The sequence below is a fragment of the Cornus florida genome, unplaced genomic scaffold (assembly GCF_030987335.1).
Source record: "Cornus florida cultivar Cherokee Brave unplaced genomic scaffold, ASM3098733v1 CherokeeBrave_3.0.0_Hap2_Chr09, whole genome shotgun sequence".
Lineage (NCBI taxonomy): Eukaryota > Viridiplantae > Streptophyta > Magnoliopsida > Cornales > Cornaceae > Cornus > Cornus florida.
Genome location: NW_026775579.1, coordinates 93,511,037 through 93,526,350, shown reverse-complemented (window position 1 = coordinate 93,526,350; position 15,314 = coordinate 93,511,037). Strand labels below are relative to the sequence as shown.

General features: G+C 34.7%; 2 protein-coding genes across 2 annotated transcripts; both read left to right on the top strand.

Annotated features, from left to right (window-relative positions):
* The first annotated feature begins 1,317 nt into the window (after positions 1 to 1,317).
* Positions 1,318 to 7,234, top strand: LOC132275285 (uncharacterized). The gene is made up of 9 exons (XM_059776745.1): positions 1,318 to 1,482; positions 1,623 to 1,778; positions 1,915 to 2,027; positions 2,375 to 2,467; positions 4,405 to 4,507; positions 4,592 to 4,666; positions 5,509 to 5,604; positions 6,730 to 6,805; positions 7,065 to 7,234. The coding sequence occupies exons 1-8, from the start codon at positions 1,396 to 1,398 to the stop codon at positions 6,787 to 6,789; spliced, it is 783 nt and encodes a 260-aa protein (XP_059632728.1). The 5' UTR covers positions 1,318 to 1,395; the 3' UTR covers positions 6,790 to 6,805; positions 7,065 to 7,234.
* Positions 7,235 to 8,962: 1,728 nt separating this feature from the next.
* On the top strand, positions 8,963 to 14,909 carry LOC132275283 (probable protein phosphatase 2C 40). The gene is made up of 4 exons (XM_059776744.1): positions 8,963 to 9,310; positions 12,025 to 13,230; positions 13,874 to 14,138; positions 14,474 to 14,909. Exons 2-4 carry the CDS (start codon positions 12,025 to 12,027, stop codon positions 14,626 to 14,628), a joined length of 1,626 nt encoding a protein of 541 aa, XP_059632727.1. The 5' UTR covers positions 8,963 to 9,310; the 3' UTR covers positions 14,629 to 14,909.
* The last annotated feature ends 405 nt before the right edge of the window (positions 14,910 to 15,314 follow it).

Here is a 15,314-nt window from a genome sequence, read left to right as displayed (position 1 = left end):
ACTAATGAGTGCATTGAAAAAAAAAAAAAAAACTAATGAGGGCATTTATGTTATTTAGTTTTTTTTGAGATTTTTTTATTTAAAAAAAAAAAATTAATTATACAGGTAGTTTGATAATTGTGCAATAATATTGGTCGAAAAGCAATCCGTGGGGCAAATTGTTCACTTTTAAAATTATTGGCATTAATTTGCTCACTTTAATAGTATATGAGGGTATTTTGTTAACTTGGTAAAACTTTAGGAAATTTTTTTTTTCACTTTTACCTTAATTTAAAATATCATATCTCTGTCCCTCCTTAAGTTAGAGTATCTCCAACTTAAAGGGTTGCTTTGGTTTTTAGTTAGTTTGCTCTTTTGTTTTGCAGAAACCCAAAAAAAAAAAAAAAGAAAAAAAAAAAGAAAGAGGTTTCATAAGAAAAATGTATTAAACATCACTTTTTAGCCTAATTTTATTTATCTTAATTAACATATTGTTGTTGGACTTTGATATACATTTTGAGTGATTTTTTTAAAAATAGTTTATTATTTTGGACGAATATCTCTAATTTCATTTTGTGGAGATATGAACAGCAAAATGTCAATGGCAACATGAAACCAAGCAAACTTTGTGCACATAATTCAAAAAAAGAGAAGCAAACTTTGTACACACTTCCAAGTGTTATTACTTACAACAACTTTTATTCTGAGTTAGGGAATACAGAATTGAATTCATTAATTTTAAATCAGGGAATTTATTTCAAAGTTTCAATTTTCTGTGTCTCATGAATAATATTATGGTAATTAACCACCATAACCCGCCTTTGTATAGTTAACGAAGAAACTGAAAAAGATCAATCTACATGGAAGTTCTCATCTTTTGTTTTGATCTATCCTCTTATGTGAGAACATTATTGTAAATGAAGCAGAGGACATTATAAAAGTTCGTCTTCAAATTATCTCTCTTGAACTGTAGTTGATAAAACAATTTAAATTGTAAAGCAACACCAACTGTTTTTAAAATGAATAATCCAAATAGATTTATTTAGAACATTCAACAACAAATACTGTATTAAAAGACATTAGGACTAAAAATTTAGTATTTTTTTATTGACAAGAAAAACGCATAATTTTTCTAACGTCTGATCAGAATTAGTATCTGATGGATGGAGAGGAAGAATTAGATTCTACATTATTTTTCTAACGTCTGATCAGAATTAGTATCTGATGGATGGAGAGGAAGAATTAGATTCTACATTATTGGGAGTTAAAAGCGTGTATCTGAAGGATGGAGAGGAGAGCCGTCAAAGTCGAGTGACAAGTGCGATCCGGGGCGGTTCAGCACCGGATCCGGACTTGTAATTATAAATACAGTACTTAAATTGGGGAACCCCAAATGTGGACGATCATTCAGCGACGATGGATCATCTGACCGCAACAAAGCTCGATTACTATGAAGACATGTGGAAGTATCAGTCCACGGCCACCTTACTCTCTCACTTTCAGGTTACCTATCAACTCCTTCCAACTATGCTCAGACCTCATATGCGCGCGCACATATGCAAATTTATACACATATATAGATATGTATGCTACGGCCATCGAATTTGAATGAATAAGCTAGGGTTTTTTTTTTTTTTTGCAAGAGTGAGGACGGCGACGGTCGACGTGCTTTAATATTGGACTCCACTATCTTCCACCCACAAGGCGGTGGTCAGCCGGCCGACACTGGTTTCATCATCATTTCTACCGATTCCGACTTCAAATTTGTCGTCCAAGACGTTCGATCCAAAGACGGAATAGTAAGTTACTTGAATTCAGTATACTATTTTTTTTGTTGGTAAGTAAATTTACATTTTTTTAGCTCCTCAATTATTGTTAATTAGTTTATTTTCTGATTGTAAATGCGTTTTTCCTACTTATTCATTATGAAAATAGGTTTTTCACTACGGGGTTGTTGAGAATTCTGGCGACGGATTCGAATCAAAACTCGAGAAAGGGATTGGAGTTCACTTACATGTTGATGAATCTCGACGCAAGCTTAATTCAAGGTATACAACATTTAGATGAAAACTTAATTTGAAAGCTTTGGATTATTAGGAGTATTTGGGCCTACTTAAGATGTATAATCCATTTCGGTTGCAAAATTCAGTCAAGCTCTGTGTGCGTGTAATTTTGAATACTGCTAGACTCTGCATTTCCTTTTTGTGAATTCCACATTTATCTAAATATTGGCTTTCTAGATATCATAATTTGGTACTGCCCCTTCATCTTAGCATTCAACATATAGACATAGTGACTCGTGACTATTTCAAACTGGAAATTTTGATCACTTATTATTTCGCCTGATTATTTTCATTATTATGCTATTTTATTTTGAGATATTGTCTTTATGCAGGCTACACTCAGCTGGGCATTTGCTGGATGCATGTATGCAAAATGTGGGATTAGGTCACTTGGAGCCAAGCAAGGGCCACCATTTTCCTGATGGGTACGATTTCAACCAGTTAAAATAGCAAAAACTTTCAAGTCTTTGGTGCAAATAATATTGCGTAAAGTATTACCTAAATGTAAATAGAGTATTCTAATAATAAAAATCAATCATATGTCCTTTGAGAATTTATTTTGTTTGCACAATGTCTTTAATCATTTCCAGTTTCTACACAAGATTGTCAAAACACTATGGAAACTTGCATGTTAGTATCAAAGATAATTTCAGTGGGTTGAATGCTCTAATCTACATCAGTTTTTCTTTTTTCCCCTTGCACGTAAAATATTTATTATTGTGTTGAATTAACATATCAGATCTTGTAGTCTTTTAAACATTGTCATAAGTCATGGTGAAACAGATTGATCCTTGGCAAGAAATAATTTATGTGCCCATTACCGACGAACGTAATTAGCTTTTGATTGGCCCTTATTCATGTCTCAATGTGTACCTTAGAATGTGTGTGGCAACTCCTTAAAATATTATATAAGTCCTCCAATCCTGTTTCTATATAACTATATGTGGGAACACTACCATCTATTTGTTTTGCAAAACGAACAGTTTCAATTGTTTTTCAAGGAAATGGATCAGAGATTGCATCTCATTAACCAATTTCACTATTGTGTTTTGAGTCATCAAAAGGCTTATTTCCCTCCCCCCCCCCCCCCCCCCCCCCCCCTTAGATGTTTCACCAGAGATTGATTCTATAACTTGACCTAATGAGAGGCTTCACACGGCGAGTATGGGACAGAAACATTGCATCTCAAATAACAAACAATGGCACTACCAATGGCCTAGTGGTATCTACTCCCCTTTCAAAGTGAAAGGTATGAGGTTTGAGTCTCCCCAAAACATTGTGGGAGTTCTTTGCCAGGACAAAAATAAATAAATAACAGACGATGGCTTTGTTTATTGAGCAATTGAACATGGCGTATAACTTGTAAGTCTGAATTTCAATGATTGCAGCTCTTCCTGGCATTTTGATTGATGCTAACAAACCTGATGTGCTTAAACACATTCCCATCAAACATACTGTACATTTCCTGGTTGTCTTTCTGACTTGATACTACCTTTCCGGTCCCAATGGACTCCTGAATGATGTATGGTGATTTTAGATGTAAAGAACTATGAAAGCCCAAGGAAGGCCTCGATTAATGGGAAATCAACTTATTGAAGCCCTAGCCAACCAATTTGGGCCTTGTTGCAATTATTGTTGTTCTTATTAATGATAAAGAAAAGTAATTTTTTTTTTTTTCAAACAATCATCAATCAAAGTTGGGTGAAGTAGGCTAAGATAAAGGATACAATATGTCAATATTTATAGTGTATGATACTGCATAAAGAAATTTCCATCATTATGTGTTTCACAGTTGACTGTATACATGCATCATGAATAAAGCACTACTTTAAGCAAATATTTTCCAGAAGTTTCTTTGACTATTATCATCAACACGGCCTTTAATGAAGGCATCTGCTCCTTGTGGTTTCCACTGCTTTCTTTGGATAGGTTCCTGATCATTGGTTTACTTAAAAGTAGTGTAAGTGAAGGTTCATTCTCTTTCTGCACATGTGGTCACTTCTGGTGTTGCCTTGTGTTGCAATCATAAGTTGAATCCTCAATCATAAGTTCAATCCTCAAGAATCATGTCAAATAATTTTTACTTATTGAGAGAGGAAAAAGAATACTTATGAACAGAAAGTGAAGTTGCAGTGAGGAAATAAACATTTTTTTGATAGGTAAGAACACACTCACTCACTATTGTCTCCAACGGGGATTTGAACCCTCAATAAGTAAGTTGATGACTGATCTCTTTCTTGCCCTTTTTAAACATCTGGAATATATAGTAAGTCCTGCTTTACCATATCGAGACATGAACTTATATTCATTTGCTGACCTGGTTTCTTGGAATTAATATTTATGAAGTTCACCTTATTGCCAGGCCATTTGTTGAATATAAAGGCACAGTTCCACCAAATGAATTGCAAACTAAACAAAAGGAGTTAGAGCTAGAAGCTAATAAATTAATATCTGTAGGCGGTAAAGTATGTTAATTTACTCTCTCTTTCTGAGTGACTGCTTATTTCTCATGAACTATATTTTCTGAAATACTTCCATGTTTCTGTCAGGTGTCTGCAGCCATTTTACCGTATGAAGAAGCTTCTGAGCTGTGTGGTGGCTGTCTTCCTGATTATATCCCCAAGGTCAGGATTGAAAGCAATCTATAAGCATTCTCTCTTCCCATCCCGCTGCATAAAGAATACACTGTCCTAGTAGAATGGTCAGGGACCTCAGGGTTATTATGTCTCGGTCAGGCCAATGGTAATGCCTGTACCAAGTCCCCCCACTCTCACCACTTTCGAGTAACTGGACTAAATCTGGAAATGGCCTTACTGATGGGTGCCAAATTTACATGGGGAGATTGGTGGGCCAGACACCCCAAGGAACCATGTATAAGAAGTTAAGGACATGAAAGACCCGTTAGATGATCATGACCATCCTTTTTTTTTTTGGTTGGTCGACCATCCCTGTCCTGGTATCACTCAGGATTACATTTTCTGTGCTCACTCATAAAAGAACATCCTAGAGTTATATGATCCCATCGAGTCAATCAGTTTCTTGGTTTGAAGATCCTTATGGGAACATGCTATGGCCTCAGGCCTGTCATCGTAAATTGTGCATTTTCAATTTTTTTTTTTTGGTTGGATGTCACTAATCTCTAATCAGAAAGTACATAAAATAAATCCAATTTTAGGTTTTGACACTTCAATCAGAGCCTAACCAGATAGCCGAATTGTTATTTGGATAAATGTTACTTGAAGCAAATTCTAAGGGAGCAGCTGCAGAAAGCAAGCCCGATATCTCACATTAACGGAGCTTTATGTATATAATGTTGTAGAAACAAATAAATGTAATTCATTAATTCAGTCTTGACATTAATCTGGTTCTCTTCATATTTTGTTATCTTATGGATTTTGGATCCTCCAGTTTCACAAATACGATTTGATAAAGATTTATCCTTTGCCTACTCTTGCAACTCATGCAGGGGAGCACTCCTCGAATTGTGAAGTTAGGGGACAATCCTGGTTGCCCTTGTGGGGGTACACATATTCCTGATATTTCAGAAATCATGAACCTGAAGGTATTTATATTAATTCATTTAACTTCCAAATGATATTGGTTAATGTTCACTGCATGTAATGGTGAGCTGTGAAGAATCTTCAAATCTATGTCCCCATATTCTGTTCAGAATATGCTGTATCTTCTTACTTTGCAAACCTATGAAGGAAGCAGTTCCCGATACTCATGGTCAAGATGATTATGGGCAAGATGATTATTACATCCATTCCATAGGCTTCGTGCCTAATGGATGACTTCCCTTTATATCTTTTATTATCCCTTTCCATCCATTGTTTAAGATGGTTTCATCACCTTGAAGTGCCACCATCTGTAATGATTATGTAGCCTTTAGGTCAATGTATGAACTAAAACGGAATCATGTGTGTTGATTGGCCTTTGGCTTCCCCTCCCCCTCCCATTCCCCCACTGTAACAGGAAGGTAGACATGGCCCACATGGGTGTTTTTGTTCCTGAAGATGTCCGACACAACTGTGCAGCCAAGGGATGTGGTTTATACATGAATATGAGGTGTGACAGATGGCAAAAGAAGCCAAAATAGAAGTCTTCTATCTATAACTTTTTCATTAGACAATAACCATAACATAGTGTCAAGCGGAATGATACAATTGTGGTCATAAGATTTATCCAGACAAGATGGATTGAAACAATGCAGTGGTTGTAATGTGTGTGTGTTTAATTTTATTCTACAAGTACTGCTCATGGGTGTTGAGTTACCTAGAAGTCTTGTGAAATGTGAACCGAGATCTAGTTCAGAAAACTAGATTGACAAGATTAAGTAGGTGATAGCTGTCCTCTATGAGGGTCTTGCTTTTATTAATGTTGGACATGCTTTTGCATCCTTAAAATTTTTTTGTTTCTTGTTGGTACCTATTTTTATGCTGTTGTAGTTGTTATTAGTAGTACTGTTGTCATTTTTTTTCTCACCAGCTGTGGTACGTCAGGCATTGTTTTTCCCAATAGCTGTGGCACTTTAGCATTTTTTTTTTCTCAATAGCTGTGGTACATTATCACAAATAAAGGTTGTGAAACCCCATCTTTTGTGGCTTCATTTTGTTTCCTAATGCCACTGCTGGATTGTTGTAAATATGTTCCTTCTTTTAATAACTCGTTCTGATTTCTTGTCCAGGTTTCTCAAATTCGGACAAAGAAGGGACTGACAAAAGTCTTTTACAACATTGGATCCTAAAGGCTATATCTCGAGGGTATGCCATTTCCGTAAAAGCATATATTATATGAAAGTTTCTCTGTGATGCACAGTTCATGTCTGGCCTCGCTTCATTTCTCTACACTGTTGTAGAACATAGCAAGATTATAAGGTGCATTGGAGTAGCTAAGAAATCCCCGTGTTTTCAGTTTGCTATTATATAGAATCTGTTACTGCTTTTGGTTACTTGGTCTCCCTCCGAACCAAGCATCAACCATATGTCATATTTAGCACCTCTATCTTTTCTCTGTTGGTAGGGAGCTCAGAATAAAGTGGCAGCTTCAATTTACAAATGGCCTGTTGATTCTACCCGTTAGTTTCCAGTCACCATATGCTGTTGCAATGTTATAATCTTTATTGACAAGAAAGTCCCAACATTATGAAAGTACAATATAAATTATACAGAACTGTGAAAGTATTTGAAGTATGTCGGCTATTTGTATATGGTTTTCGGTATTATTTAGATAAGTGCAATGCTTTGACGTGGGACTGGAAAATTGTGGGCTACAAACTGTATGCTATAAATGGTAGTATGTTTAATGAAACAATGCGATGATTTGAACCTGCACTGCTGATTTTGGATTTCCTACCATTTTATTGAATTCATGCTAGACGATATTGGATTGAACGGTGGATGTATGTCAATCTATCAATTCACATATCGAGCTCAAATGGACATAGGACTAAATGCATGCATGGGATTTTGACAACTGACACAGATAATTTCCTGGATAATTCGAAGCGACTATTCGTAGCCACATCCTCACGACTACGAGGCATTCATGTATTGAATGCTGTTGGTTTGTATCAATTCTGTAATGGGAATTTTAGTGAAGAAATTATGGATGGTAGGACTAGTTCGGGATGGTGTGTTCGTGTCTCAGGCTGATTACAAGCTGTCACGCAACTTTTAAAAGTTTGAAAAATTTCTCGTGCACGGCGAACAAGTTGCATGTGTCCACTGGGTTCCAGTCCAGTGTACTAATCTGGTCCACGTATAAGTTGCATGGCCCCACAGGGTTCCAGTTTGAGGCTCCAATCTCCGTGGCTGTCCTGGTCTTGTGTCCCCACTTCCCAGCCCCCACCCTATACAGGCTTGTACCGCATGTAAGCTTGTTTATGGTCCGCGAATAATAGAATGTAGTAAAAAAAAAGACAAAAGAAATGGAATCCAATGTATACATGGTATCTCAGTTTTTCTATCCAAAACTAGAACCCATTGCTTTCAGGCATTTAGAATCCTCAAAAAGTTGTGGCATTTTGAATTTGATACAGAAGTCAATTTTAAACCACTGAAGCTATATCTTGATTGCATTAGGTCTAAATTAATTTTGATGACCACTCAAAATTGTTATTAGAATCCAATTCTGCGGACTGGTAGGTTACTAAGCCAAAAGGATCAAGTAATTTAAAATTCAAGATGCTAAGGGCTTGCCAAATTTCTGGTAATAAGTTTGGTACTTAAATATTGATGGTGACAGACAAAAAAGTGGATATTCTTCTTTTATGTGGTATTGTTTGTATACTGATCATGTCAAAATAGAACTTACCAAGTCCCAATTATAACTGTATTTTGTCCATATAGTTGGCCACAATGCCTCACCTCAAAACCTTCAAACAAAGGTTAAAACCCAATGAATAAAAGAAAAATGAGATATTTTTATTTAATTTTTAATTTTTTTTTCTTCCTGGAATTATATTAGAACTCCAACAAGAAGTTAACACATAAACCAAACTAATTTGAATATTCTCTAACGTATGCAATCAGAATTCTCATCTCTTCAAGAGTTTTAATATAAAATAAAATAAAATAGATGTATTTATAATAATATTACATGGATTTAGACATTACCGAAATCAAACAAAATAAATGAAAACTCTTTCCTTGATTTCAGCTATGGACATAAATATATACCATTTATTTCATTAAATAAAATTGTAGTCTCACCTCAAATTCAACCCATGAAAAAATATATATCAACAAATAAGAAAATATGTATTCATATTGTTTTTACATTTTTTTTTCCCTTTGTAAAAATAATAATAATTTTTAAAAATATTATAGGTCTGCTTCCTAATTGTACGTGGCAAAAGAAATAAACATGTATATATAATAATAAATGGGGTTGATAGGAAGTAATTCAAAGAGACTATTTCGCATCCGTAGTAGAGTCCAATTAAAATGAAATTGGATGGCGGCACTTGCTGGGCCTTGGCAAAAAAAGACCGGTTTTGGTGAATCGACGACCATTCGACCCCAAAATCTGAGCCAAGTATAAATTCCTTCAAATGTTTCGCTAATTTTAGCCAAGTCTCTTCTTCACCATTCAAATCAGATCTAACTCTCACACCATACCTGACAGATTCTCCTTTGCTCCTCTGCTTCGCTCACTATATGTATATATATATGTATAGTCTCTGTATCTATGCATTCTATATATAATTCACATTCTTCACTTATCTTTCTCTGTTGATCTAGGTTTGCTTTTGGAGATTCTTAAAGGTTCGCTCAGTTTTCATCACTCTGTTTCAATTGCTTATTGTGTGCTCCAAGTTCTGATGATATATTAGTATTATTTGACTTGATGATATATATACATACACGTATACAGTATTTATGTTTGTATATTGCGTTTGAAATTTGATCAGATAGCGACTCCAGTCTCTACGTAGCTATTTGATTTTTGGGTCGGAAATGTTAATGTTTATACTTGTTCCTTTATCTCTTTATGCTTAGTAGTTTGATTATTTCAGTTCGATTCAATATTTATTTTTATTTTTTATATTTATCTCACTGTAATATATATTGATTCATCGTCTTAGTACTCACCAATGAACTTAATAACTTATATTAAGTAAAATCAGGGAAACAAGAAATAAGCTTTCTCTCTCATCCATCTTAGATATTTATCATCAGTTATGATAAAGATGAGTTTGTGATGTTCCGAGAAAGTCATTTCTTGTTAAATATTATGCTATTTGTTTGGAAAATCGAGTATGAATATATATATATATATCTGTTAATCTCCCGTGTCGATCCTAGAGTCCTTGATTTCTCGAGTGAACATTCCAAAGTCCTTAGCTATGACTATTAGGAGTAATCAAATTTCCGAGAAAAGAAGAAGAAGAAGCAAGGAGTTATCAATTTTCTATAGGGGTGCACATGGTCGGTTTGGTACGGTTCTTACCGGACCTGAACAACGGTTCTTAAAAAATTAGAACCGGAACCGAAATCGAAATCGGTGGGACATAGAACTGAACCGTGAAGACTGGTGTGGTTCCACGGTTCTCATTATAAAAATTAATAAAATAAGTTGTTTGCTTTTTTAAAAAAGAATTATACTTTTGATATGTTATTTAAATTAAAGCATAAATGCTTACTAATATCACATTTATTCCGTTAATTAGTATGTCTAAGTCGCTTTAATAAACATTCTTATAAACTCTAGTTGCAAGAACCAAACATTTTGGGCTAATGAAGTAATGATCAATAGTATATATATATATTGTATAAACATTGAAATAATACTCCCTTTGTCCCAAATAAGTGTCATGCTTTCCTTTTTTGTCTGTCCCAAAATAATAGTCCCTTTTCCTTTTTCAAACAATATATTTCACATCTTTCCATATATGTCCTTTGAGTTTTAAATTTCAAACTTGAATATTCAAAACTTAAAAGGGCAAGTTAGTAACTTTTTAGACAGACAATGCATGTCCCATTAAAAATTACTACTCCCCCATAAACGACACTTAAATTGGGATGGAGGGAGTAATATATTAGAAAGAGTTGAAGATTCAGAATGCATTAAACCACTCTATATTTGATCCAAACAATTATAATATATATTATCATTATAGTGTATAATTTAAAAATAATATATATTATATACACAATATATAACTGGTTTGGTCCCAAAGGGTCTGAAACCAGAACTGAACCGAAACTCAATGGTTCCAAAATTTTGGAACCGGAACCAAACCGCCGGTTCAGTTCGGTTCGGTTCTCCGGTTCCACCGGTTTTTTGTGCAGCCCTAATTTTCCATTGTGCAAATCTGTATTCATTTTCTTTATTCTAAAAGAGGAGTTTTAAGGATCTATATCAGCATTCACCTTTCAAATAATCTTGAAGCTTTAATTATGAATCATAAACTCTATACTTGTAGAAATGTTTTAGTGATTAAATACAACCTTATTGCTAAAATTGAGTAATGATACTAATATAGTTTTCATTATAGGCGCATTTGTATATGCCTATATAAATGATTGACATCTTTTATCTTTTAAGGAAAATGTGTTGGTTTATTTTTTAGTAAATGTGTTGTCTGGAAAATCTCAATACCTCAATTATCCATTAGAGACTTACAAATTTTGGAATTTATAGACGTCCAACAAAATTGTAAAGCTTGTGTAAATTTCTGCATCTAAAAATATTTTCTGAACTTGTTTTAGTTATACAGATGTATGTGAGTCATGTGATCTTACAATTGATATCCACACTGGGCAAGCATAAATTTGATTCTTCATTATCTACACATTTCTTACTCTTTCAATAACTTCAATTACACAGTTTTCCCTACTTGAGTGATCTTTTGTTTACTTGTCCAACTTGGCCCATCAGACTTGGAAATCTAAAGGTCAAACACACCACTCGGAAGACTATGACTTTTGTTCCATTAAAACATCAGGACAATGGTATTGGACTCCTGAAAAAATCTCCTAGTGAGCTCAAACCCACAGTAAGATCTACTTGCAATGACCATGATATTTCTGATTGTATTCCTCGAGATATAACCACTAAGGCTGACACTAGCTAAGTCAGGATGAGTATTAGAGAAACCAACATCTCCAATTATTATCTCCTACTTATATTGATTGAAGTCTCTAATAAATATTGCATGTAGCCTCAAGAATTATATCTTATAAGTGAATTGTTTTATTCATGAGATTCCAAGTATTGTTTTCCCCAGTAAACTTGGCTTCCCGAAAGTGATCCCAATATCATTCCATCTATCGTGTTCGTTAATTTTTTTTTTGGTTAATTATTGTTATCTGGTTAATCATTGGCAAGAAGCCACTCAATTTGATTCTTTGAAAATATTTATATGTTTGGTAGAAAATTTTGTTTTATTTGTAGCAACTATTGCACTAATGCAATGTCATAGTTTTTCTCTATTAAGGAACTAGTAATTTAGATATTTATAATGTTTCATCCACAGATGATGCTTGAAGATACAACTGATGACCCAAGCAGAGAAATTAAAATAAGTTTTGGTTATCAATGTAATGACAAGATAGGTAATTGTTGTGACTTGCATGACGGCTGTGAAATCTCACCTGGATTTAAGCTCCAGAGGACTAGCAGTTCCTTCTCTTGTTTATCTGGGGCCGCCTTAAGTGCAAATGCCACATTGGCTAATACAAATATCTGCAATGGGTTAATTGGGGCAGAAATACTTCCAACTTTGGACTCTCCTAATTCATTTAGGAAGATTCCCTCTTCACCCTCCCTCTCGAAGTTGGATCTACTATCATCTTCTCTCCACAGTAGTATGTCAAACTTAAGTTGTAGTCCTTCCACTCCGAGTGGGCCGCCTGAATATGATTCCTTTTTGTTGAAATCCATGAGTGCTCCTTCTAGAAGTGAAGGTTTTCTTAATGCTATGGAAGTACAAGTTGCAGGTGGCGCTGCTGGTGAAGACAGAGTTCAAGCTGTTTGTTCAGAAGAAAATGGGTGGCTTTTTTGTGCAATCTATGATGGCTTCAATGGACGAGATGCAGCTGATTTTCTGGCTGGAACGTTGTATGAAACCATTGGGTTCTACCTTAATTCATTAGACTGGGAACTGAAGCAAGATTCTATTGGATCATCTGATTGTTTGTGTCGAGATGGGTCCCTCCAATATATTTTGGAAGATAGTACTACCAGCCATGGTGGTAAAATTGCTCCAAGATATGGTAACGAGGATCCATTTATTGACTATTTCACCCAGAGACCCTTTGGTGTTAAAGTGGAAGGATTATCTGGCTCATTTAAGCATACCGTGCTTGATAGCCTGCAACGTGCTCTTAGTCAGGCTGAGAATGATTTCTTATACATGGTTGAACAGGAAATGGAGGAGCGCCCTGATTTAGTGTCTATTGGATCTTGTGTCTTGGTTGTACTTCTCCATGGAAAGGACTTGTATATGCTCAATTTAGGTGATAGTCGAGCTGTATTGGCAACATATGTTGAAGATGTGGATATGAATGAGAACAGAAGGCTGCAAGCCATCCAGCTCACTGACAGTCATACAGTGGACAATGAAGTTGAAAGGACCCAACTTCTGTGTGATCATCCAGATGATCCTACAACAATTATAGCTGGAAAAGTTAAAGGAAAGTTGAAGGTCACCAGGGCATTCGGAGTTGGTTATCTGAAAAGGGTAAGAACTTTATATTGTGTTTCTCTCTATAATTAGATCAGCAATCACATTGCATCTCCTTGGTGTACAAAAGGATATTCCATACTTCAACCGAGTAACTAACAAAGACTAGTATTAGTTAACAAAATTCAAGTTTTTTTTTTTGGTAAAAATTACTCGAAGTACGAGACATGAGGACCATAACTGTTTTGTTTCCTAATTAATTGGGAATGGTCTACGGATAGAAGAACTGGACTGCACAATCATTGGATCCTTTGAACTATACTGCCACTAACAATTATTTACTGCATGAAGCAGTCTTGGAAGGGATTCAACACAATTGGGCAGATTCTCATTTATATACTTGTTATAGCAAAATGGGCAAAAGAAGTTTTTCTTTTGCAAATCTTATATCCTAAAAGGTTAATTGGTGTAAGAGGTATACAGCAATACATTTGTTTTGCTCATAGGGAAAAGTTTACAAAGTATATGTGATTAAGAGACATCACCAGGGGCAAAAAATGATCTATGTTTGACATGTATGTTCCATAGGTTGGAGCTAACTCTTGAATTGCCCAGATGTCATTTTAACCCATATTTCACTGTTGTTTCTGTAGACTTAATTCCTCAATGCCATGTAAATAGTTATGATTTCTTTTTGCAGGAAAAAATGAATGATGCTTTGATGGGAATTCTTCGAGTTCCTAACCTTCTAAGTCCTCCTTATATCTCCACTCAGCCATCACTGAATGTCCATGAAATCTCAAATTCTGATCACTTTGTTCTACTTGCAAGTGATGGCTTGTTCGACTTCTTCAGCAACGATGAGGCAGTAAAGCTTGTTCATTCTTATATATTAATCAACCAATCTGGTGATCCAGCAAAGTTTCTATTGAAGCAACTTGTAGCAAGAGCGGCTGATTGTGCAGGTACAACCCTAGATATCAACTCTTAATTTTATAGAGTCATTGTCTCAGTTATATGATGAAATAGGTGTTGTAAACCGTTTCTGATCTTCACTTCAATAATCACATATACTATTTTTTGATGCTTCATTCGACAGTATTGATGCACTATGGTTCTTCTTATCATTTACCCTAGAAACAAATTGAGCTAGGTGGAAATTCAGATATAATTTTCACATATGATTCTTGTAGAACAGTTGATAAGAGTAACAAAAAGCACTTCATACTACCAAATCTATTTTTAATGTCAGCATATTAATTTATATCCACGTCTTAAAAGAAATTAGTTTCTATTTCAGGTTTCAGCAGTACGGAAGAATTAATGAGTGTACCAGCTGGTAGGAGAAGGAAATATCATGATGATGTAACGGTAATAGTAATCATTCTGGGGACAAATAAACGCACATCAAAGGCATCAATTTGTGATCCATTTACTCTTCAATATTATAATTAATATTTATTAGGGTAGTTCTTGGATTGCATTGTTCTCTATTAATTTTTTTTTTTTTAATGCAATGCAATGAACCCTTTGTAAATAATATAATAGTTTTATTTTTGGCATCAACGTGGAGGTGGGTTATATATTACTGGTGGGTTATATATAATCCATTTAGCTGGTGGGTTATATATATGATCCATGAATCCAACGTGCAGGTGGGTTATATTTGATCCATTTAGCTGGTGGGTTATATATGATTCATTTATTGGAATAAATAATATAAAAGTTTTTGTTTTTTTTTGCCTGTTGTTGGATTATATTAGTTTTTGTTTTTTGCGTGTCGTTGGATTATATTAGTTTTATTGTTTTTTATATTAATTGACAAGCTTGCAATTGGAAAGCATAAAATGAAAGTGAAGAGATAAATAAAATAACCCAAAGGGCTACATCACTTTGATAATACTCTCTCAATTCATATAAAATACAATCACTTTGATAATACTCTCTCAATTCATATACAATACAATGGTGGAAGTTCCTTTATATAGGAGAAGAAATTATGAAAATGGAAAGAATTAGAACATAGGAAACAAGGAGGATTTTTCTCCACTAATTCCTAGCAACACCAAATTTTCAATAATGGGAAACAATATCAATTACTGAAAGATTTCTCCACTGATTCCTCCATTAAATCTTCAAGT